The sequence below is a fragment of the Zingiber officinale genome, chromosome 10A (assembly GCF_018446385.1).
Source record: "Zingiber officinale cultivar Zhangliang chromosome 10A, Zo_v1.1, whole genome shotgun sequence".
Taxonomy (NCBI): Eukaryota; Viridiplantae; Streptophyta; class Magnoliopsida; order Zingiberales; family Zingiberaceae; genus Zingiber; species Zingiber officinale.
The window spans coordinates 70,060,338-70,086,515 of record NC_056004.1 but is presented as its reverse complement, the minus strand read 5'-3'; the positions used below and the strand labels follow the sequence as shown (position 1 = coordinate 70,086,515).

General features: G+C 39.4%; 1 protein-coding gene and 1 pseudogene across 1 annotated transcript; both read right to left on the bottom strand.

The window, feature by feature from the left end:
* Positions 1-7,646: 7,646 nt before the first annotated feature.
* LOC122026696 lies at positions 7,647-8,806 on the bottom strand (annotated as a pseudogene).
* Positions 8,807-9,634: 828 nt separating this feature from the next.
* LOC122026695 lies at positions 9,635-10,471 on the bottom strand. The gene has a single exon (XM_042585424.1). The coding sequence runs from the start codon at positions 10,469-10,471 to the stop codon at positions 9,635-9,637; it is 837 nt and encodes a 278-aa protein (XP_042441358.1).
* Between the last annotated feature and the right edge of the window lie 15,707 nt (positions 10,472-26,178).

Here is a 26,178-nt window from a genome sequence, read left to right as displayed (position 1 = left end):
CAAAATCAAATGAGTCCAGCAAACTATCCTTATGGAGCTGGGATAAGCGCTTGTCATTTATATGACCTAAGCGACAGTGCCAGAGGTAGGTTTGGTTCATGTCATTTGACTTGAACCTCTTGGTATTTATGTTATAGATAGGGCTCTCAATGTCTAGAATATAGAGTCCGTTTATCAGAGGTGCACTACAATAGAACATATCGTTTAAATAGACGGAACAACATTTGTTCTTTATAGTAAACGAGAAACCTTTCTTGTCCAAACAAGAAACTGATATAATGTTCTTAGTTAATGCAGGCACATAACAACAATCGACTAAATCTAGTACAAGTCCAGAGGGCAGAGATAGAAAGTAAGTCCCTACAACAACAGCAGCAACCCGTGCTCCATTGCCCACTCGTAGGTCCACCTCGCCCTTTGTCAATGCACTGCTATTTCTCAGCGCCTGCACATCAGTACAAATGTGAGAAGCACATCCAGTATCTAATACCCATGATGTAGAAATAGATAGATTCACTTCTATAACATATATACCTGAAGTGGAAGTCTCACTTTGCTTCTTCTTAAGATCCTCCAAGTATACCTTGCAGTTCCTCTTCCAGTGCCCGGTCTGACCGCAGTGGAAGCAGGTAGCATCCTTGGCGATCCCTCCTTTAGGCTTCAGTGCCTTGCCTTTGCCCTTGGCTTGGGACTTTCCCTTGCCTTTGTGCTTGCACTTGCCCTTATGTTTCTGAACCATCAGAACAGTGTTGGGCTTAGCCTTCTTAAGGTTCAGTTCAGCAGTTCTTAACATGCTAATCAGCTCGGGCAGTGGCTTGTCAATCTCGTTCATATTGTAGTTTAGAACGAATTGACTGTAGCTATCCGGCAAGGATTGCAAGATCAGGTCAGTGGCCAGCTCTTGGCCAAGTGGGAACCCCAACCTTTGTAGGTTCTCTATGTACCCAATCATTTTGAGTACATATGGGCCTACAGGAGCCCCGTCTGACATCTTGCACTGAAACAGTGCCCTTGAGATCTCAAATCTCTCATGCCTCGCTTGACCTTGATACAGTTGACGAAGATGTTCAACCATATCGTAAGCGCCCATTAACTCGTGTTGCTTCTGAAGCTCAGAGTTCATGGTCACGAGCATTAGACAAGACACATCTAATGCGTCATCTTGATGCTTCTTGAAAGCATCTCGGTCAGCTCGCGGGGCAGTGGCAGGAGGAGCCTCCGGAATGGGCTGCTCCAGAACGTACAGTTTACGTTCTTGGGTGAGAACTATTCTCAGGTTCCTGTACCAGTCCAGGAAGTTTGCTCCGTTGAGCTTGTCCTTCTCGAGGATAGAATGCAGGGAGAAGGTGTTTGTATTCGACGTCATGGTAATCTACAACAGAAATAAAAGCAGAAATAAATATCATATTCTTAATCATTTAATTAGGCCTTTAACTAAATGATGCTCCCACTGAATTCTATAATTCATGCGGGACAAGATCCACATCATACTAATCCTTGAGTTAGCTTTGGCTAATACGCCCAAGACTTATTATGATCGGTAGGTAACGATTACCAATAACATCTCTATGCAACTCTTATTTATAGGATCAATATCCGCATTTATATTAAAACTCGAGTTAGCTTTGGCTAATACGCCCGAGAGCTAATATATATGTGATTTTGACCTATCTTTCCAACCGTTGGAAGAATGCCTATAGTTATACTCGATCCAACCGAGTTAACTAGGAATACTCAATCTAATTGAGTTGTACTCACCCATGCGTTGATAGGCGGGACCAAGATTGTCCCTCCGTACCCTACCAAGATAGTATGTGTTGCTCTGCTTTGGCAGATTCAACAACTACATGCGATCGAGGTAGTAGTAGGTATCACGGCACGGTAGGCATTAGAGTTGACGTGATTTAAATTTAATCTAAATGATGATGCGTATCAAATACTTGATTTAGATCTAATCTAATCGTGGGGTGCATCATGTGCACGATTTAGATCTTATCTAATCGCTAGGCACTAATTAACTACTTAATTAAACATGCATCACATACATATAAGCAATTAATTAAATTATTTTGTGATTGTGTCATGGCCCTACTATGATCTTCTCAAGCCAATGAGAAGATCGGATGGTCAACCTAAGGTCAACAGCTTCTCAAGCTTCTTCCTTTGACCATCTTGTGTTGCTCGCACCCTCCTCGTAACTCTGTTTCGTGTGGACCTTCCACCGCTTCAAAATTATATTACAATTTTGAAACTCGAGTTACACTCGAGTCTAAATCTAATTTACAACCAGAATAAAAGAAAGGCACGACGCGCAGGTCGTGATAAATAAAATAAATAAAAATAAGATAAATACAACACGCACATCACATAACGACACGCAAGCCGTATTATGAATTACAACACAATTGTCCAATCGAATTGGGTCTTTGGGCCATGACTATCACAAAAATAATATATAATTCAAAATTATATATTTTTCTTAATTTTTCTGTATTTTTTTATAATTTTACAGATTTTATGAGTAAATTTTTCCCGGCGGTCCCGATTAGCGATTTCGGGCGCAATCGCGGAGCAAATCCCCTTGCGGGGTTAGGGGAAATACCCCTACCTGCGATCTAACCATCGCGAGTTGCTCCTAAGCGATCCAAGAGAGCCTTAGCCCGCTGTCCCAAAAGATTTTGGGACGAAACATTACCGTTTTGGAAAATTCTTCTCGGTAGTCGAAGCCTACAAGTGCCGAAACACTTGTGCTTCGCTTCTACGAGAAAAATACCCATAAAATCATTAAAATTAGGAAATTCACAGAATGTTAAAGTATGCATATTTTTCACAAAAATACTAATTTAAACTAGTACTCGCTTTGCACGTGGCTCTGATACCACTGTTGGGTTTTTCGGGCCACGAAAACCGTATTTTCGCGTCGCGGAAACCCCGAATCGCCCATGCCACTGGATCTCGTGCGAAGAAAACTTTCAAAATTATGAGTACGAGTTTAAATCTTCAATCTACAGTAGATCTACAAAGGAAGAAAACATTTTTATACCTTTGAAGCGTGCCTTTCGCGTATCCCGTTCGTCCAAAATGCCGGATCTCTAGACCGTCAAGCGTACGGTCCTCTAGAAGTATCCACACGGACAACTTATGTGGAGAAGACCTAAACAAAGGTGTGCTAGCACCTTGATAGGTCATGTCAAGAAGAGGAGAGGGAGAGAGCAAGAAGAACTCAAGGAAGAAGAAGGAGGAATCAATGAGATTAACTCACAAAATGAAAAACCTATCCTCCTCTTAATGTGGCCGGCCACATTAAGAGATGTGTAACCTTCATGGAATGCCAAGAGTCATAACTCTTGGTAACTCCCATGAGGTGGCATCCTACTTAAGCAACCATGATGATGTGGAGCATCATCATTGGCCCAATCAATGCCAACTCACCAATGAGGTGGCATAAAGTCAAGTCAAACTTGACTCTTCATCTTCCTCTCAAGTCAAGTCAAACTTGACTTAATCTCACTCTCATGGTTGATCTAATCCAACCATTAAATTCAAGCCACTTTAATATAATGAATCTAATTCATTTAATTAAATTGATTCAATGAGTCATAATCCAAATTAGACTCATTAAACACATGAATCAACTTGAATCTAACTCAATTAGCCCAATTAGGATTACTCTTAATCCAATTTGATTCATCAAATGAATCTAATCCTCTTGGTTCATCATATGAACCTAATCTCCATCTAATTGTCCTTAGTGTGTGACCCTATAGGTTCTTGTAACGTTGGCAATGCCCCTAAACCCATTTAGAAGCATAAGTAATGAGCGGTATCTAGCAACACATCATTACTACCCAATGTTATAAGAATGTTGAGATCCAACATCACCTTTGTGACTACTAATTGTGACTCCTCACAAAATATGACAAGTGTCCTTCTATCCTAGACATCTAGATTGATCAATGTGAGGCATAGACCGTGTCATCCTCTATTCAATCTAAATCTTGAACTCCAAGTAGACTCACTCAATCAAATGAGCTCAATATCCTATATTGACTCATTTGGGCATGGCGATACACTTCGTGGTCTCACTCTATCAAGAATATCGATGTTGCTCCCGTCATATAGGAGAGATAGATCTCATCTACATCACTCACATCCCTCTGCATAATTCGTTGCATACCCAGTAATCGCCTTTATAGTCCACCCAGTTACGGGTGACGTTTGACGAAACCAAAGTACATAACTCCTTATGTAGGGATCCATGGTGACTTCAGGTCTAAGGACTAGTAGTCATACTAATAGCCACATGAGAATATATGACACTCATATAACGATCCATGATACTTTCTCATGGCGGGTCATTCAGTATACATTCTCCAATGCATACCCATGTGTCAACTTGATATCTCTATATCCATGACTTGTGAGATCAAGTCATCGAGTTGACCTACATGCTAGTCTTATTGCATTAACATTGTCCCTGAATGTTAATACTCAACTAGGAATGATTAAGAGTAGTGTTCCCTATATCATCTCACTATCGGTTCAACTAACCGATTGATATAGGTGAGAACCGTCTACTCAAGGACGTTATTATACTTAGTTTATTTGACACCAATACAAGTAAGTATAATAACAAAAAACCAAATGCCTTTATTTATATAGAATATGATACAACAAGTCCAAAATATAATCATCAAATGATTGGCTCTAGGGCTCTAGCTAACATGTCATTGATGCAAAAAAATGAATTTTTGTTCGACGTCTATGAGCTATATATCTCCATCTAACTCTTGTCATTGAATCAAATTAAACCTTAATGAATAACTAATTGATTTCTATTCTTTCAGCCATCCTTTTATCCCCCTTGATTGATGAATAACAAAACGGATTATTCTGATATATAAAATATGAATTCGAATGGTTTTTGCTACTATAACCTTCCTTACCACCATTTTTTATTCCTTTCAGGAATTTCACCTAAAAATAATAAATTCTAATGATATTAAAAAAAAGTGGGTTCATTCATTTCTATGGTTATTTCTTAAACAGCGAGGTCCTCTCTATACACTGAAGCTTCTTCTTTCATTTAATCAAATGGTATTGTAAACTTGTATAGTTTACACTCTTTGGCTCTACCCATCAATTATCAATTATAGAGTACTAGTTCTTTTCACAATAAGAGTTAACTATATAGTAACGACATTTAATTTGGAAAGTTAGCTAGGTAGCTGACCCTCTTAGTCCGTTCTTTTAACAATGGGAGAATAATCTTTTTGCTTATTATGATACCATTTCCTCCACTTAATGGATAACTATTTACTATCTATGGAGAATTGCTTTTCATCTCAAATTTAGGTGATTGGATTTATACCAATGGAAACCATAAATTCCATACACAATACACAATATAGATATATGAAAAATCTTTTCCATTTACTCTATTCATTGGTGTCGTTCAGTAATACTGGAAAAATTTTCTCATTTGTATTTGTTCAAACTCATGATCTGAACAAGTCGCACATACACCTTAGTACATCTTCCTAGGCACTGAGGACATTCTCTAAGAGCGGGAGATTTCGTAACATTTCTTATTGGCTGTCTTGAGTTTCTAATAAGTTGTTTAATAGTTGGCATGTTGTATAATTATATATATGTTGTATATATAATTAGAAATTAGAATGGAATGGGTTGGTTTAGATCAATCTTAACCTACGAATTCATCTGATAATTAATAATTATCAATTTTTTCTATTAAATATAAAATCACAGAAAATTCAGTTACGATTTGAAATAGATTTACAATAAAAAATCCTCAGGAACCGCCCCTACAAGATCAACAATGCCGTGAGCTTGGGCTTCTGTTGCTGACATAAAAATATCTCTTTCCATGTCTTGGGCTACAACCCAAAGAGGCATACCTTTTCTTTGTACATAAACCTTTGTGAGGGTTTCACAAAGTTTCACTATTTATCTCGTTTCCCTAAAAAAGTCCCCTGATCTTCCATCATAAAATAACTAGCAGGTTGATGAATCATAATCCTAACCTAATGTTATTATCACCAGTATTTGATATTGGGTCATTCATAGCATTAGTATACATTCCCTATTCATTACGGGTTGGTTATTCGTTAGTACGGGTTTAGCTTATGATGTGTTTGAAAGTCCTCGGCCAAACTAGTATTTCACAGAGAGCCAACAAGGGATTCCATTGATAACTGGCCATTTTGATTCTTTAGAAAAACTCGATGAATTTAGTAAATCCTTTTAGGAGGCCCCCAATGACCATTGATTGAACCTATCCCATTTTTATAGTACGATGGTTGGTTGTTCATGGACTAGTTGTACCTATTGTTTCTTTTTTGGGATCAATATCAGTAATGCAATTCTTCCAATGATAAACCTAATTCGAATTATAGATCTATTATAGAATCAAATCCGAATGACCAAAATGTTGAATTGAATCCTACTAGTCTATATTGGGATTTATTACTCATTTTTGTACTTGCTGTTTTATTTTCCAATTATTTCTTCAATTGAGAGAAAGAGAATAGTAGGAATTCTCTTATCCCATTTGGAATGATACCATCTTCATAATTATCAATGGATGTTTTTGTCTATAGCATGAGCATTTGAAAAAATGTGGAGGAAAGTAGGGGAAATGGCCGATACTATTGGAAGGATTCCTCTTTGGTTGGTGGGTACTGTAACTGGTATTCCTGTGATCGGTTTAATAGGTGTTTTCTTTTACGGTTCATATTCTGGGTTGGGTTCATCTCTCTAGTAATCGTATGAACCAGATTGTAGACATGAAAGAGTAAGAACTCAGCGGGACCTTACCACTCTAATCAGACAGACAAAGGAGGGTAAGGTCCCGCATCTTATAAGATATAGGAATATAAGAAGACTTTGATCTATTCCATAACATACAAATTTGGAAACATACAAATTCAAATTGGAAAGTTATACAGTCAACATAATAAAAATATTATATTTGTTTTGTAGAAAAAAATGACAAAATGGATCTTTTGCTCTGATGTTTTAAATATTACTCTATTCTTTTGTTTCTTAATAATGTTTTTGAAGAATTGAAGCCATTGATTGATTCATAGTCTCTGTCCTTCCTCTAATTAATTCTTACGATACGAAGCAAGAAGAAAGAATAATCTCTGGATACTACAATATTCTATGGATTTATACGCATGAGATATCCTCCAAATTCTTTCTTTATATTTCTATAATAAACTACTAATGGAACTTACTCTATAATATAATTTGAAATTTAAATTTGTTTGAATAATTTCTCTAAGTTATAAGTTTAAGTTAATAGAAGAAGTTCTATTTGTTCAATCAATTATTTCCCTATAATCTTTTCTCTCTTTTTGTTTGTCCACAACTTCCTATCAATCTAAACAAAAGAGTTCCAGTTTGCCATCATTCCCTTGTATTCTCTTCATTTGTATATCTATTACAAAGAATAGGATAGAAGTAATGAATTCCAGGCATCCCGCAAAACAGAAAAAAGTATAAACAAAGCAACAAAAAGGGTTTGGAGATTTTTTGTTGATCCATATATATATTTAAATATATATATGGATCAACAAAAATTTGGCACCTTTTACCAACTTGATGTTAAGAAGCCCTCGCACCTAGAAATTCATTTTGTATAATTGAACCTTTTCAAACTGTTTCTTTTTAAGAACCAAAAAAACTTGTGCCAAAATAACAAATGCAAAAAAAGAATAAAAGACCTTGGACCCGTAATGGGTCTTAAAGCACTACTTCTGCATCTCCCTGACCAAAGCCTCCCACATTGGGATTGCTTGTTAATGGTTGATCAAGCTTGATGGATTCACCCTCTAAAATAAGAAGTTCTAGTCCTAAATGTACAATATCAACTACTTGATGTCCATCCGATGGATCAACAACGATTATTTTATATCCACCCTTTTCTTTACGTACTATTCTACTTACTACACCTACTGATGTAGCATTATAGACTGTATTGTTATTTTTCCTACCATCAGGATAAATCTAACCTCTTCCTCTATTCCCACCTACATATATGGGATATTTTAAGAAATGAACATCTTTCTTCGTAGCAGGGGATGATTTCACTATATTTTTGACCAAGAACAAGACCTATCACAATAATATTTCTTTTATTAAGATGATAACTCCGAAAAGACAAATTTCTAATCTTTTCTTTCAATTCAAGAGAAATACGATTAGGGGGGGCTAATTCAAATCTGCCGGATAAAATGAGAACAACCCCTACATTCAAACCTCCCGTTTTACCATTAGCAAGAACTTGTTTCAATTGCTTATCATAAGGAATTCGGACAACTGCTGCAAAAGTCTTCAAGAATGGTCGTCCTAGAATAAGTGGAAATCTACTGGCCAGATAATCTCCCTCCATGTCAAGGATATAAAAGTTTGCTAGAAAGATGAGTTCTCTCACCTTAACTAATACTTCTTCAATTACTCCAACAGGATGAGTCTGACTGCGGTCAGCTAACTGAATAACAACCCCTGTAGGCTGTAATGGTCCAATCCCTAAAGTCTGAAACATTGATCTAAGCATCACATTTATTGAAGCTCCTAAATCTAACATGACATCCACAAATAAATTGCTCCCAATCTCACAAGATATAGTGAACACTCCAGGATCATCACATTTTTGAAGGACTTGTTGAATAAGTGCTGATACATTCTTGCCCGTGCTAATCAACACATTCCCCTTCAGTTTCTTTTTGTGTACACAAAGATCCTTAAGAAATTTTACATACTTGGGAATTTGCTTGATCATTGTCAACAAAGGAACATTGACTTCCACCTTACTAAACAAATTCACAAGCTCTTGAAATTCCTTAGCTTTTTCCTACTCTACATTCTTCCTTGGTTGTACCTTGCGTTGAGGAAAAGGCAAGGGAATAGAAGGTTCGACAACTTGCTATGTCGGACACCTAGAAGCTGAACTTGCTAGAATTTCTACTTGCATTGTAGAGCTATTGGAATTTTCTGAATTAATGCTATTCTTTTCATGTTCATGGGCCAAATTCATTGGATCACTGTGAATTGAATCTGAGATTGGATCATGACACTTTTGGGTTATTGGAAATTCTAAATTGTGGCTTGTTGAAGGTGTTCGGAAGTTGTTGCAATCTAGAGACTCCTCTATTGGAAAATTTTCAGCAACATCACCTGCAATCTGCCTTCCACTTCTCAAAGTTAACGCACTAACATTACCTTTTGGATTTGGTGTTGATTGAGAAGGCAGCTGATTTGATCCTTGAGCTTGTAATTGATTTATGCTGGAAGCTAGTTGTCCAATCCGCCTCTCAATATCCTGTAGTGTTGAATCTGTTCTTTACTGATTTTGTTGTTGCTACAGAACTTCTTGCATCAACTCCTCCAATCTAGTTTGTTGTGCATCTGAATTAGAGATGCTATTGGAACTTCCTTGAGTCAAACTCAATCTTGAAGGTGTTGGAAGTACATTTTGATTTTGGTAATGTAGTTGCTGGTTTTGATGATAGGGTTGGTAATAAGGCAGAAATTGTTGCTAAAATTGATTTGTAGGTTGATAATGCTGCTGAAAAGGTTGGTATTGCTGCTGGAATCCTTGTTGAAGTGGCTAGAAACTTTGATTTTGCTGAAAATTCTGATTTAAAGGTGGTTGTTGATTAAATGAATTACCATACTTCAAATTGGGATGATCTCTCCAACTAGGATTATAAGTAGAAGAACGAGGGTCAAATTTTTGAGGAAATTGAGCTCTAGAAAATGATGCAAATGACTCATCTTGATGAAGATTGGGGCATAACTCTGAATTATGGTCTTGGCTCGAACAAATACCACAAACTCCCCTTGATTGATATGGAAATTGTGTACTCAGCAAAATAGAAATTTGATTAGCATTGTTCAATGCCAATTGCTTCACTAAAGATGTTAATTCCAATAATGAGCTCCTTATTTCCTTTTGTTCATTAGAAACCACTTGAACTTCTCCAACTCCTCTTGTAGTCAATGACCTACTTCCAAACTGCTGTGAGTTCTCTGCCATGCTAGAAATAAGCTCTCTAGCTTGTTCTGGAGTTTTATTCACTAAAGCTCCTTCAGCCACTACATCTATCATACTCCTGTCCATAGGTAACAAGCCCACATAGAACCATTGGACTAGTAGCTGCTCACTAATCTGATGTTGAGGACAACTTACACATAGCTTCTTAAATCTCTCCCAATAGTCATAAAGTGTCTTTTCCACCACTTGTTCAATCCCACAGATACTTTTCTTGATAATAGCAGTCCTTGAAGATGGAAAGAATTTCTCCAAGAAAGCCTTCTTCATTTCAATCCAAGATGTAACATATCTAGGTGGCAAATAGTATAACCAATCTTTTTCTACTACAGTTAATGAAAATGGAAAAGCCCTTAGCTTGATATCCTCTTCTAAAATTCCCTGTGGCTTCATGGTTGAGCAGACCATGTGAAACTTATGCAAGTGTCTATTGGGGTCTTCTCCAGATAATCCTTGAAATTTAGGTAGTAAATAGATCATCCCAGATCTTATTCAAAGTCTCCTGCCAGAACTAGATAAGTAATACATAAATATTTATATGCCTCATTTGGAGCTGCAAGCTCCTTCATAGTCCTATGTGTTAGAATGTATACTAAAAGTCAAACTTTTTGTATAAACATTTATTTTAAAATGAGAATCATATTGGTCAAATGTCTGCATTTAGTTAAATACAGTTGTTCATTTAATTTATATTGTAGATAACATGGTGTGTGGTGTTATACAGAAGATCATGTTATCAGTTCCTTATAAATTATAAATAGAAGCTCACAACCAAGATGGATTGGGATAAACCATTGGAATGATAGTAGTGTAATTTGGTACTAGTTTATCTTGACTATAAAATTACACTAGTACACTATGTGTGTATAGAGTAGGACCATTTGAGGTTGTTCCTTTTATACTGACTGCATAAAAGAACAGAACCTCTGTTATTATGGATGTGCGTACTCTTAATCCCGATATAATAACAAGCACATGTACGTAGTATTTATTTCTTTAATTTATCAAAGGGTGAGATTTATTCGTTAAATCAATAGGCCCGATAAGTTGGAAAATAATATTATTTATATGGTGTGTTGTTGATAATAGAAGGAAACTGTGTCCTATTTAGTAGGATGATGGTGTCCCCTTGAGGAGCTCATAAGGATTGTCATATAAATCCTGCAGGTGGGCTTAGTTCCGACATGACAATGAAGTTGAGTGGTACTACTCTTGGAGCTTGATGTTAATTAAGTTGTAATGACCCGACCCTTTGGCCTCTTGGGCGGCCCTTGCGGCAGCCCACTGGCGGCCCCTTATGTCGTCGGCCCATTTGGCGACCTCTAATGTCATCAACCGATGACCCTTTGGCCGTGCCGTTACTCACTAGGACTTTCCACCCCTGGCCAGTGGATTTTTTTACCTCCCCCAAGATTCAAACTCTAGACCTCCAGACTTAAGTACTAGAGTTTATGAATCCTAGTAGCCAAGTGAGCGCCTCTCAGGATTCATAAACTCTAGTACTTAGCCTGGAGGTCTAGAGTTCGAATCTTGTGGGAGGCAAAAAAACCCACTGGCCAGAGGTGGAAATTCTTAGTGAGTAGCGGCACGGCCAAGGGTCGTCGGTCGACGACATTAGAGGTCGTCAAATGGGCCGACGACATAAGGGCCGCCAGTGGGCCACCGCAAGGGCCACCCAAGAGGCCAAAGGGTCGGGTCGTTACATCTAGACAGAGCCTTTCAAAGAAATCATATATTTAATTCACTTTTTGAAACCCCTAGGTTTAACTGAACAAGTGTAAATTACGTCTTGGTCCTTAAACATGCATATTACCAAGAAAATAAATAAATAATCATCAAACAATTTTGTCTATTTATTAAGATAGTTTTTCTATTGGCTCCCCCTGAATCATAGCTTCGATATGGTCTATCAAGATAATGGATTTGATCCTTGGGGACCCAACAGTGTCCAAGTCTGACTTGATTAGTCAGATTTGACATGGGGACCCATGCTTGGTCTACTTTTTTATTTGATCGATTTATAATTGACAGATATGATTTAAATTTTTATTTACGCTTAAACCCAAGTCCAGATTTATTGTAAACGGCTCCTTGTTTTACAAGAATCAGATCAAGATTCTTGGAACCCAACGTGAACCATTCCAATTTGTCTTTAAGTTCTTTAACTTAAGTTTTCAGATTGGATTTTTTTTTCCTCAAGTTGTTGGACTTGAGCTGAATTTCCAATTTGAACAGACTCAGTCAAAGGACTCGAGTTAGTCGCTTCCTTAAGGGTCGTTACCTCCTTTTGGAGTGACTTGACCCGGACTGTAACGACCGCACTTCTTAACCCTAACCCAAGCCACGGACGTTACTTCTTTCCATACTACTAAGGACCTTATTGTATGTACACTGTTCGGTTCAGAGATCTACTCCGAACTTGCTTCGACTGTTAAGTCATGTTTTGGGAGCGAAATAGAGATAAGATGAAGTTTAGAACTGCTTGAGGATCTGGATCGTGTGGTGATGACCGACCATATAGCCTTACTGAGCCCTAGTTTAGGCACTATCGTGTGTGCCACACGGCCGTGTAAGGTCCTCCCTGCTGGAGCAGGGCATGGTCATGTGTGCCACATGGTCGTGTAAGGTCCTCCCTGCTGAAGTAGGGCACGGTCATGTGTGCTACACGGCCGTGTAAGGTCCTCCCTGCTGAAGCAGGGCACGACCGTGTGGCTTCCACACAGCCTTGTCACCTTGGCCATAACGAAGAGGGGCATGGTCGTGTGGCTCACACGACCATGTCACCTCCGCTGAGTCAAAGGGGTGCACGACCGTGTGAATCCACACGGCCGTGTCATTTTTCCCGAGGAGGAGAGGTGCATGGCCGTTGTGGAACATGTCTATGCAACCTTTCCAGAGGCCAAGACTTGCATGGCCGTGTGTGGCACACGACCGTGCAACTTTTCCATAGACTAAACCTTGCATGGCCGTGTGTTGCACACGGTTGTGCAACCCTGGCCGAGAGGGAGAGGGTTGGGGTCATGTGACTCCACACGGTCGTGTCATGGCCGTGTGGGGGTCACGCCCTGCACCCAAAAAGGAGTGGTTCTCCCCCTTTGTACTCCTTCTTGACTTATCATTTTATCCTACAACCTTAGGGAGAATATTTGACACTTTAACTACTACCAAACTGGAAATTCATTGTACACCATTCTTAATAGTACTTTTATACTAAGTGGAGATAAGAACATATGTCCATCCGCACTAAAATCTAACATGGTTAGATACTAGCAAATTCCAGGATCGCCTCCCATTGTTCCGTCACTCATACCATCAAACATTGCTCCTGGTACCCCTTCTTACTCCAGCTTTCCCTTACCTTTATCTACAGTATAAGGAAATGTAAACTATAAGCAAAGGCTTAATAAGTACCATCTACTCACAAAACTACGCGTTAAAGAGAACATGCATTTTTATGGTAAAACTACTTGAGAAGAAAACAACAAACATGCACTCGAGTATAGTGTTGGTGCGGGAAGCATCCGACGATCGAACCATTATTTTGATAATGGCAAAGGAATTCAAAGTTAAGGTTATGTTGTTATCTAACAAGGTTTATGGAGCTTGCAGGAAAGTCCTAAGTGGTACTTAGGCAAAAGTCCTAACTGCGGTTAGGCAGGTAGAAAACCCTAGGGGGTGGTAACCCTAGGTCATTGGGGGTGGTAACCCTATGCGGAAAGTCTTGCCAGGTCGAGGGCTTCAGGCAAAAGTCCTAGGGGGTGGTAACCCTAAGTGAAAAGTCCTGGTGTCGCGAACCAGGTGGAAGACTAGACGAGCCAGGAAGCGGGAGTCCAGCAGAAAGTCCGGAAGCAACGAGTACCGAGCAAAAGTCCAGTCAATCTAGAGGATCGAGCTGCCATCAGGTAACTCTCCTGAGAGGAGTAGGTGAGGGCACGTTCCCCGCAGAGGGAACAGTAGGCGTCGGGTCGATCTAGTTTTTCGGTCGGAAATCCGAAGTCAGACCCGGACAGTCTAGAGACTGTCAAATTTATTTATATATATTATCGTTTGTGTTCTAACTTTGTTTTACAGGAAACTAATATTTTTATGCAGGGTTAGCTCTGACCAGGATCGGTCGACCGAACCCCCAAGCCAGCAGATCAAACTACCAGAGATTGGACCAGGCTCGACCAGAGGATCGGTCGACCGAACCTTGGAATCGGTCAATCGAACCAAGGATCAGTGTCGACTGGATCAGGCCAGGTTGATCAGGTCAGAGGAGCTGATCAATCGACCGAACGAGGGGATCAGTCGACCGAACCGATGATGAGACTTGACCAGATCAAAGTGGAGCGTGCGGATCGGATGGGAGAAGACCGTCTGATCGGTCGATCGAACGCAGGGATCGATCGACCGATTCGCCTTGGGTCAAGCCTGATCCCGAAACTTGGGGATCTAGATCAACTTCATAGAGCCTATAAAAAGGAGCCTCGGAAGCATCCATGGAGCATCTCGAACAGAACAACCTGTGCTCTTCCGTGTGCTGCTACAAACGCTCCAACAACGCTCTGCTACTCCAACGAATTAAAGCTCCAAAGTTCTTTGTTCTCGTTTCGTTGGTATAGTTTTTTTATTGCACTTAACTGTAATTTAAATTGTAATCATCTTTTCGATATTATAGTTGTTTCTCACCGAAAGCGATCAACGATCGCGGGCCTTGTAGTAGGAGTCACCCTAGGCTCTGAACCAAGTAAATTTTTGGTGTCCTCTGTCTTCTGTGTGTTTGTACTTATTCCTTTTATCTTTCCGCTGCTTTAACTCGATACATTTTTATTACGATTTTGAAATGTGTGAAATAGCCACGAGCGCTATTCACCCCCCCCCTCTAGCGCTTTCGATCCAACAATTGGTATCAGAGCGGGGTATCATTGATTTGGTGCAACCACTAATCAAGCAATTTTTTCGTGGTATTTTCAATTTTTCAGAGTCGACTGGAATTAGTATAATTACTATATTCCGATCTATTTCCCGTTCGAATCGATTTTTTTCTCAAAGTTGGTGCAACACCACTCGAGTTCATTTTTTCTTTATACATCCCACACTACTAATCCAAGATCCAGTCTTGGAACAGATTCCCTGTCTTTGTGCGCAGGTTTTAAAATGACACTTCAAGAAGGTTATAGCACCGCTCGACCACCACTCTTCACCGGAGATGACTTCGGGTACTGTAAGAGCCGGGGATGGAGGCATATCACCAGACTCATTTTGAAGTCTGGATGATTGTCAAAATCGGGCTCCAACTACCAACTGATAGCGCCGGCAAACAACTACCATATGAGGGCTGGGACGCAACACTGATAAAGATAGTAGAGGCAAACGCAAAGGCTACCTACATACTCCAGTGTGGTCTGACAAAGGAGGAACTTAACAGAGTAGGACCGTTCTCAAGTGCAAAGGAGCTATGGGAAAAGATAATCGAGCTAAATGAGGGTACATCAGAAACCAAGGTAAGTAAGCGAGATCTGCTTTTCAATAAATTATATAACATTAAAATGCAGGAAAATGAGACGGCTAGTCAACTCCATTCCCGGATTCAAGATCTACTCAACGGGCTTCACGCGATCGGACAGAAAGTGGAGAACCGTGATATATTGAGGTATGCTTTAAACGCCTTCCCGAGAAATTCCTTATGGGCATCCATGGTATATGCCTACAAGGTTTCTAAATATTTTTCTTCCATTAAATTAGATGAACTTTTCTCTGAATTTGAATTGCATGAGCAGACTAATGCACACCCGGTCGAGAAGGGTATAGCTCTCATTGTAGGTACTGGCAGAACGTGTGAACCGAGATCGAGGCACATAACCGAACAAGAGTCAGAAGAAGAATCTGACTCTGACGATGAAGACAACGAACTTACGACTGAGCTCGTCAACCTAGTAAGGAAACTCTACAAGAAAAAGAAAGGCTTCACCAAGAAGGATCTCAAGAAGGCAATTCAATCCAAGGAGGCTCAACCAAAGTCAAAAGTAAAACTCGAAGTGACATGCTACGGCTGTAATCAGAAGGGGCACATCAAAGCCAACTGCCCAAATCAAAAGGACGCAAAGAAGTAGCAACGGAAAAAAAAGGCTCTGAAGGCGACCTGGGACGAGTCATCCTCGGAAGAGTCCGACGACGAAGAACTCGAACAGACGAGTTTTCTCGTGATGATAGCCCGGGAGTACATTCAAGAATCTAGAAGCGAGGACGAATCGGAAGCTGAGTCCGAGAGAAGCCACAGATCTGTATCCGTTTCCGAAGGGCCTTACCCCGCTGTAAGTATCCCGCGTTTACATAATTTAGTAAATTACTTAATGCGAAAATTAGCAAAATCGAGCATTAGGATCAAGTCACTTCTAAAGGAGGTAACAACCCTTAAAGAAGTGACCAACTTCGAATCCTTGCCTGACCCAGTTCAGACTAGAAACTCAACTCAAGTCCAAAAGCTTGAGGAAGAAAACTCCAGTCTGAAAACTCAGGTTAAGGATTTGAAGAAAATGTTGGAACGATTTTCTTTAGGCTCCAAAAATCTTGACCTAATTCTTGGGACACAAAGAGCCGTTTACAACAAATCTGGATTAGGTTTTAAGACCAAAAAGAAATATCGATCCTATCTAACCTTAGTCAATAGATCAAATAAAAAGGTAGTCTAAGCATGGGTACCTAAGTCCAACTTGGTCAATCAAGTTGGACTTGGTCTGTAAGATACCGAAAAAAAATAATAAATATTATTGGACGAAAAATCTTAATGGATTTTTCAGGAATTTTTAGAAATTTTTCGGGATTTAAACGGAGTTCGTACGACCCATTTTGAGGGGATGGATTCGGGGTACAGTGAAGGCCTATTTTGGAAAACTCATTTAAGTAGAAGTTAATTGAGGAATTAACTTAGCATTTAATTAAACTAACTTAAGTTTTAATTAACCTAGGTTTATAATTTCCTTCTCCTATTCTTTCTCCCGAACCCCTCTTTTTGCCCGATCCCCTTCCTTCCCCGATCCCTTCTTCCCCGACTCCTCTCCCTCGCGATCCGGTTTCATCGCTGATCGCCGGCTAGCAACGCCGATCGTCGGCCGTCGCGAGTTCACCGCCGATGGAGGGCTTCTCCTCCACCGTTCCTCACCTCCGCCACTCAATCTTCTCCTCCACGAATCTGCCGATCCTTTGTAACACCCATAGGGTCCTTAGCAAAATTCTAGAATATTTTATCATGAATAAAGAAAAAAATATATATGCTTTAGTTAAATTTTGCTCCTAGCCGAACACTTAAACAAATAAAATAGAAATAAAAATATATAAAGTCTAGGAATTGAACTCTAGATCTCTCATTAGATGGCTGAATAAGATAACCACTAGACCAAGAGAAATTATTGTTAGAAAAGAGAGGGAAACCATAATTAAATGTAAGAAGAAAAGGCTCTTCTCTTAGAAGGAGAAGTGAGAGTTGTCTTCTTCCTCTCTAATGAAGAGATGCTCTAGAATATTCTTTTCTTACTCACCAAGAAGGGATGCATCTAGACTTTTCTCTTAATTATGAAGAGAGTAAAGGAAAGGAGGAAGAAAAATATATTTTTCCTTCCCCCTCTCATGATGAATAAAAGGAGGAAATTAAAATGAGTTGGCATTTTTCCTCATTCACCTTCCTACTCCCTCCTCCTCCACCGTGACCTCTTCTTCACCATTTCCTCTTCTTGCCGATGTTGGTGCAATCGACCTAGGTTTTGATCGGTACGATCATAGTTTTGATGTGTGTGTCAAAGAGTTTAAGTTAGGTTCACCCTTGTATCTGATATGTGTATTTGAGTTATGCAGGTTCTAGGATACACATGCGACTCAGGTTGATGGCTTCGGGTCCGGTGAAGGATGAAGCATCCGAGGGACCGTGGGCAAGGCAGCGAGGACAAGGGCCTAGGGAAGCAATTTCGAGGCATATGCGAAGGATGACATTGGGGACGAGCCGCAGGCTTGAATGCATCCGAGGGACGAGAGCCAAAGAAAGTATGCTTGAAGGTTCTGTTAAAGCTGCAAAGGAAGCGTGAATAGAGTCGTAAGGGTGAGGGTATGAGTGCACGAGAGATTGTACTCGGAGTAAAAGCATAAAATTTAGGGTTTACTGTAGCAGTACTATAGCGTACTGTAGCAGTACTGTAGCAGTACTGTAGCAGTACTGTAGCAGTCGACTGCATGTTTTAGCAGTCGACTGGTGCAGTCGACTGCGCAGTCAACTGGGCGCGAACAGAATGGTTCTGTTCGTTCGGTCGGTGTAGATCAGTCGACTGCAAGTTTTAGCAGTCGACTGCACCAATCGACTGCTAGTTTTAGCAGTCGACTGGTATATGACCGTTGGTGCTGGAAAGTAGCCGTTGGCTACCTCCAACGGTAACACCAGTCGACTGCATGTTTTAGCAGTCGACTGGTGCCGAGATGAGTTGATATGATGATCAACTCTCTCCTCTTATTTAAGGAAAGCTTTGGGGCTTGAAGGAGGTTACTCATGCTTATTGAATAACTCCTTGTCATTGTCCAAAAGCTATCAAGCCTACTCTCTTCCTCCTAAACCTAAGTTCATCATTGTAAAGAGGAAGAGATCCTTTGTGAGAGGTTTGCTCCACCGAGAAGGAGAAAGCTCTAGCCGGAGATTACCGGGGACTGATCCACCGAAGGATCAAGGGCTCGTCCACCTCTAGGACACGCCGTGGAGTAGGAGCAAGCAATCTCCGAACCACGTAAAAGAATAGTGTTAGCGTTTGTGTTCTTACTCTTGCTTTCTTGTTTTAGTTTCATTTCCGCTTGCGCAAACTAACCGTGTAGAGAAGAAATCGAAGTTGGGGGTGACCTAGCTATCCAACCCCCCTCCTAGCCGGCCACCGATCCCTTACAAGTGGTATCAGAGCAAGGATGCCCTTCAATGGACTAATCGCCAAGAAGAGCACTTCATCAAAATGGCCGGCTCAAACATTCATCCACCCAAATTCGAAGGGGACTTCTCTTGGTGGAAGAAGAGAATGGAGGTATTCTTCGAAACCGATTTTGATATTATGCTAATCATGGAAAATGGTTTCGAAGTGCCTAGGGATCAAGACAATAAGATACTTGAGAAAACAAGGTGGAGCAAGAAGCAAAGAGAAGAACATTTAGCGAATTCAAAAGCCATCCATCATCTACTAAATGTTCTTCCCCAACAAGAAGTAACAAGGGTGGGAACCTACTCAAGCGCCAAGGAATTATGGGAAAAGCTAGTGGAGCTTCATGAAGGCACATCGGAGGCAAAATTGGCAAGAAGAGATCTTCTCCGAACTCAACTCAACAATGTAAAGCTTGAGAAGGGAGATAAGGTATCTACACTTCATGCTAAAATTAAAGAAATTTTAAGTGGACTAACAAGTGTAGGTGAGAAACTCTCCAACCGAGACATCATAATGAAAGCCATCAATGCCTTCCCAAGAAACTCGACATGGAGCTCTATTGTAGATTCATTCTACATTTCAAAGGATCTAGAGAAGAGCTCTCTAGATGAATTCTTCTCAACAATGGAGCTTCACGAAACAAGGGTTGAAGGATTAGAAGGAGAAGCAAATAGATCAAGAGGAGTAGCCCTTGTGGCAAACAAGGGAAAGGGTAAGAAGAAGAAGTCTTCATCCCCACCATCCTCCGACTCCGAAGAATCAAGTGCCTCAATGGATAGTGATCAAGAGGCATATATGGTAAGGAAGATGAGAAAAGCATTTAAATCCTTTTCTTCTAACAAATCACATGCTAGGAGAAGTTCAAGGGGCAAGAGTAGAAGAAGAAAGATCAAATGCTACAATTGTCAAGGAGAGGGACATATGAGAGATGATTGCCCTCTCTTGAAGAAGAAGGAAGGGAAGAAGAAGGAGGAGAAGAAGACAAAAGAAAAGGGGAAGAAGGCTCAAAACCTAAAAGCAACATGGGATGATCCTTCATCATCATCGGAGGAAGAAGAGCACCATGTAGTAAATTTTGCTTTAATGGGAATTGATGATGTAGCCTCCACCTCATCCGAGCAAGAAGAAGGAAGGAGCTCAAGCGAAGATGAAGAGGGGAGCTCACGTGAAGGGGGAGGTCAAACTTCGGATTCAGACTTCTCGGTAAGTGAGGTACATAATCTTCCTCCCCATATTTTAATTAAAATTATTTCAAGCACAAATGATGATTTATTTAAGGCAAAAAGAAAGAACAAATCTTTGAGAAATGACATTTGCATGCTTAAAGAAAAATTAGAATCCATGCCTATTAGGGATGATGATTTGCATGCTTCCTCTACAAGTTCAAATGATTTATGTTTAGAAGAGGAAAATAGGAAATTAAGGGAAAAGGTAGAATATCTCACCATAGCCCTTAGAAAATTTGAAATTGGCTCAAATACCTTAAGCATGATTATTGGGAGCCAAAGGGCAAGTTTTAAGAAAAATGGGCTAGGATACAATGAACCCAAAAATGAAAAGACTTATCATTGTCTACTTGCTAGGGGGAAATCAAATACAAAGACCATAGATAGGAAATAGATCCCTAAGGAGTACTTGGTCAACCCAATTAGAGAGAACTTCTATTGGGTGCCAAAATCAATCCTCAAGGGTTAGAGGATTTTAGGTCAAGTTAACCATATAAATCATAATTCCAATTTTTTGGTTGACTTGAGACCTTAAGGGGGAGCACTTAGCCTTGATAGAAATTCATGATAAAAAGAGCTAAGTAGAGATTACCTTTATCTCACAATGACTTGCATTATTTTCTAACAATAAATGTGAGATACTAGGATGATACAAATAATTCATATATGCTTATGACATTTTGATGAGTTATGAAATGTATCAATTTTTAGTGATCATTGACCAACTATGGGGAAAGCAAATGTTTAATTAATGGACATCTTGCCCATAGATCATAGTTGGACATTTCAAATGTTTTTAAAACAATTCTATGTTTTATTTACTGTGGTTTAGCTATTTTGAAACATATGATTGCAAAACAAGGTTTCAAATTTATACAAACTTGATTGATTTTTAAAGTGTTTGAGTTTTTATCAAAACATCAAAAATATGATGAATTTTCATGAAAACATATTTTTCCTTGTTAAATAACATTATAAGAAATATGTGTTCAAAATTTCATGATTTTTCGAATTTTCTAGAATTTTCTATGCATTTCTGAAGTTGGCTGTAAAATGCTGAAATTCGGGTTGGTTTGTGCAAGTCGACTGCGACAGATAGCAGTCGACTGGTAGCTGTTTTCCAGCACTTTCAAGAGCTGGTTTTGGGTATTTTTAAGTCCATATTGATACCATAGTATGTATACATGTTTGGTACAATTTTTGATGGTGTCAAAGGGGGAGAAATGCAAAGGTTTAAGTTAAAAACCTAACTATGTGCAAAACTTGAAAATTATGGTTAAGAGCATATGTTAAGGGGGAGCTTGGGTATTATGCTTCATATTTACATATTGCTTCTAATTTTCATGTTGATATTTATGCCTAACTTAAACATATTGCCACACATCAAAAAGGGGGAGATTGTTGGTGCAATCGACCTAGGTTTTGATCGGTACGATCATAGTTTTGATGTGTGTGTCAAAGAGTTTAAGTTAGATTCACCCTTGTATCTGATATGTGTATTTGAGTTATGCAGGTTCGTAGGATACACATGCGACTCAGGTTGATGGCTTCGGGTCCGGTGAAGGATGAAGCATCCGAAGGACCGTGGACAAGGCAGCGAGGACAAGGGCCTAGGGAAGCAATTTCGAGGCATACACGAAGGATGACATTGGGGACGAGCCGCAGGCTTGAATGCATCCGAGGGACGAGAGCCAAAGAAAGTATGCTTGAAGGTTCTGTTAAAACTGCAAAGGAAGCGTGAATAGAGTCGTAAGGGTGAGGGTACGAGTGCACGAGAGATTGTACTCGGAGTAAAAGCATAAAATTTAGGGTTTACTGTAGCAGTACTATAGCGTACTGTAGCAGCACTATAGCAGTACTGTAGCATTCGACTGCATGTTTTAGCAGTCGACTGGTGCAGTCGACTGTGCAGTCAACTGGGCGCGAACATAATGGTTCTGTTCGTTCGGTCGGTGTAGATCAGTCGACTGCAAGTTTTAGCAGTCGACTGTACCAGTCGACTGCTAGTTTTAGCAGTCGACTGTTATATGACCGTTGGTGCTGGAAAGTACCCGTTGGCTACCTCCAACGGTAACACCAGTCGACTGCATGTTTTAGCAGTCGACTGGTGCCGAGATGAGTTGATATGATGATCAACTCTCTCCTCTTATTTAAGGAAAGCTTTGGGGCTTGAAGGAGGTTACTCATGCTTATTGAATAACTCCTTGTCATTGCCCAAAAGCTTCCAAGCCTACTCTCTTCCTCCTAAACCTAAGTTCATCATTGTAAAGAGGAAGGGATCCTTTGTGAGAGGTTTGCTCCACCGAGAAGGAGAAAGCTCTAGCCGGAGATTGCCGGGGACTGATCCAACGAAGGATCAAGGGCTCGTCCACCTCAAGGACACGCCGTGGAGTAGGAGCAAGCAATCTCCGAACCACGTAAAAGAATCGTGTTAGCGTTTGTGTTCTTACTCTTGCTTTCTTGTTTTAGTTTCATTTCCGCTTGCGCAAACTAACCATGTAGAGAAGAAATCAAAGTTGGGGGTGACCTAGCTATCCAACCCCCCTTCTAGCCGGCCACCGATCCCTTGCAGCCGAGACCAAGGAGCAAGGAAGCTTCCCCTCTCTAGGAAGGATCCACAACAAAGCTTAAATCTCTAAGGAAAACAAGCGCAAGGATGTGAGTATCCCCTCACTGTAGTACAAGTAGCTTCGGTTTGAAATATTTTTCGAAACTCTAAAAATTTTCTTGCAAGAATGTGGTCAAGATAAAGAATAGGTAGTCACTTAGGGTTAACAAGTGATAAGAGATGCTTCATGTTATAGAAAAAGAAAAAGAGAAATTTAGAGTCTTATTGCATGTTTCGGCCAAGGATGGAAGAGAGGACCTAGAGCAAGTTTTCTTTGATCACATGCTTAATTTTTCTACTCTATGATATATGAATTTTGCATGTTGTTAGTTAAGTCTTCATTCTTCATGTTGTGAAAAAAAAAGAGATACCTATCTATATGGTTCGGCCAAAATTGATTATAAGGCCTTAGGTCAAGAATTTTAGATAGAAACCATATTAGCTGTACCTCATTGTGATGTATGAATTTTTGCATGTTTATAACCAAGGTTTTTATGCTTCTTATGGAATAAAATGGTATGAAACCCTACTGATATGTTTGGCCAAATTGAAAAAAATGGGTTAGGGTTAAAGTTTTGAACTCAAATATGCTTAGATCATGAAGTACAATACCTTGTATGCACTTAGATTAAATGGGCTTGTTATATGTTTAAGTTTTATGCTTCTTATGGAATAAAAAGACAAGAAACCCTACTGATATGTTTCGGCCAAATGAAAATAAATGGGTTAGGGTTAGAGTTTTGAACTCAAATAGGCTTATTCATGAAGTATAGTGCCTTGTAGGTACTTGTACAATGCTCTATAGGTACTTAGATTAAATGTGCATGTTACATGTTTAAGTCTTATGCTTCTTATGGAATAAAAAGACATGAAACCCTACTGATATGTTTCGGCCAAATGAAAATAAATGGGTTAGGGTTAGAGTTTTGAACTCAAATAGGCTTATTCATGAAGTATAGTGCCTTGTAGGTACTTGTACAATGCTCTATAGGTACTTAGACTAAATGTGCATGTTACATGTTTAAGTCTTATGCTTCTTATGGAATAAAATGATATGAAACCCTACTGATATGTTTCAGCCAAATTGAAATAAATGGGTTAGGGTTAGAGTTTTGAACTCAAACATGCTTATTCATGAAGTATAATGCCTTGTATGTGCTTAGATCAAGTTTACATGTTATGTGGATAAGTTCTATGCTTCATATGGAACCAAATGATATAAGAACCCTACTGATATGTTTCGGCCGAATTTAAATAAATGGGATAGGGTTAGAGTTTTGAACTCAAACATGCTTATTCATGAAGTATAATGCCTTGTATGTGCTTAGATCAAGTTTACATGTTATGTGGATAAGTTCTATGCTTCATATGGAACCAAATGATATAAGAACCCTACTGATATGTTTCGGCCAAATTGAGATAAATGGGTTAAGGTTAGAGTTTTGAACTCAAACATGCTTATTCATGAAGTATGATGCCTTGTATGTGCTTAGATCAAGTTTACATGTTATGTGGATAAGTTCTATTCTTCATATGGAATGAAATGAGGTTGAAACCTACTGATATGGTTCGGCCAAGATGGATTAATTGGGTTAGGAAAGAGTTTAAACCTAACCAAACATACTTATGCATTTTCATGATATGTAGCCTTTGATATATAAGTAGATTAAGCTTTCATGCTTTATGATGTGATGAAAATATGCTTTACGATATGTTGCATTTCTATGTCTTATGATAAGATGTGCCATGTTTATGATATTATATGATAGACTTATGACATGATAGGCTATGGTCATGGTATGATATGATATGCCATGTTCATGATATGTTATGCTAAGTTCATGAGATGATATGCCAAGTTTGATGATAAGAAAATAACATGTTATACTTTATGTTATGATAAGAACATGTTATATAATGCATGTGTGAATGGCTTATGTAAGAAGAAAAGCCTAAAGAGTTGCTTCCCTTAAGTTGGGACCAAGAGCATTCTTCATGTTATGAAAAAGAGTTGTTTCCCTTAAGTTGGGACCAAGAGCACTCTTCATGTTATGAAAAAGAGTTGCTTCCCTTAAGTTGGGATCAAGAGCACTCTTCATGTTATGGTAAAGAGATGCTTCCCTTAAGTTGGGGATCAAGAGCTCTCTTCATGATATGACAAGAATTATGACATGTATGATATGATGAGATATGATATGCCTGATATTTTACTTTGTATGGCTTGTACCAAGGGTGGGCTACATAAGCGCCCCGGGGTCAACGGACTATGAACGGACCTCGTTAAGGGATGGGCTCCTCAGTACGCCACTAGGTCGACGGACTATGAACGGACCTAGATCCCTAGTAGGTTCGGGGCTAGCTACCCTGTCCTAGGGATTGCGCGCATTTATGTTTATATGTGGTACAAGCCGGGGCCCTTCTCATGATGAAGATATGATATTCAAGTATGTATACTATATGTTTTGAAAGAAGCATGATGCATATGTGCATTCCATGATACATGTTTTAAAAATATACATATTGCATCTACATGCACATATTATGAAATTATATTTATGCACCTTTATGAACAGGTATGAGTTATGATACATGTTTACATGATATGATAGGCTTCATGATATGTGCTTACAGAATGTGATATGAATCATGATATACACTCACATGCTATACTTTGATATGTTATGCTCCTTATGTGATATGATATATTATGTTCTGTTTTCCCTCATGTTATGTTATGAGATGTTATGGTTTTTACATGATAAGATATGTTCTATGTTTTGATTCTCTATGCTATGTTATGCTATGCTATGGTTTCTACATGTTATGTTATGTTATGTGTTTTTCAGATTTATGGGTAGGCAAGGATCTCACTAACACTTTGGCTTATAGCTACACGTTTTCCTTGTACTGCAGATAAAGGCAAGGAATGGATTGTTTAAGGGGAGCAGAGCAGGAAAGGCAATGAGGATGTGTGTGGAAGTGCTGGTGGATAGATCTATTTAAGTTTTTGAATTATCTAAGTTATGCATGTGAACAATGTTGGACCTATGCTTATGATAATGTTCAGCTAGTATGATATCCTACTCATGTTATGTTGGTACGTTTGACTTCACATTCCATGTTAAGAGAACTAGATGCATATGGTATATGTTATGATATGAAAAAAACAAGAAAAACAATTAATTATATATATGTCTTCCGCTGCCATGAATCCATATGCATTAGTATAATTGATGTCCATGTTTTAGTGACGTCCGTCCCTCTAGGGTGGCCTTAGTGTTACTTGGAAGGGCGGGCGTTACAGTTTGGTATCAGAGCCAAGTTTACCTTCCACTACAC

What these genes read in the sequence shown, in the direction of transcription:
- LOC122026695 (XM_042585424.1), bottom strand. Translation starts at nt 10,471, where the DNA reads ATGAAGCCACAGGGAATTTTAGAAGAGGATATCAAGCTAAGGGCTTTT.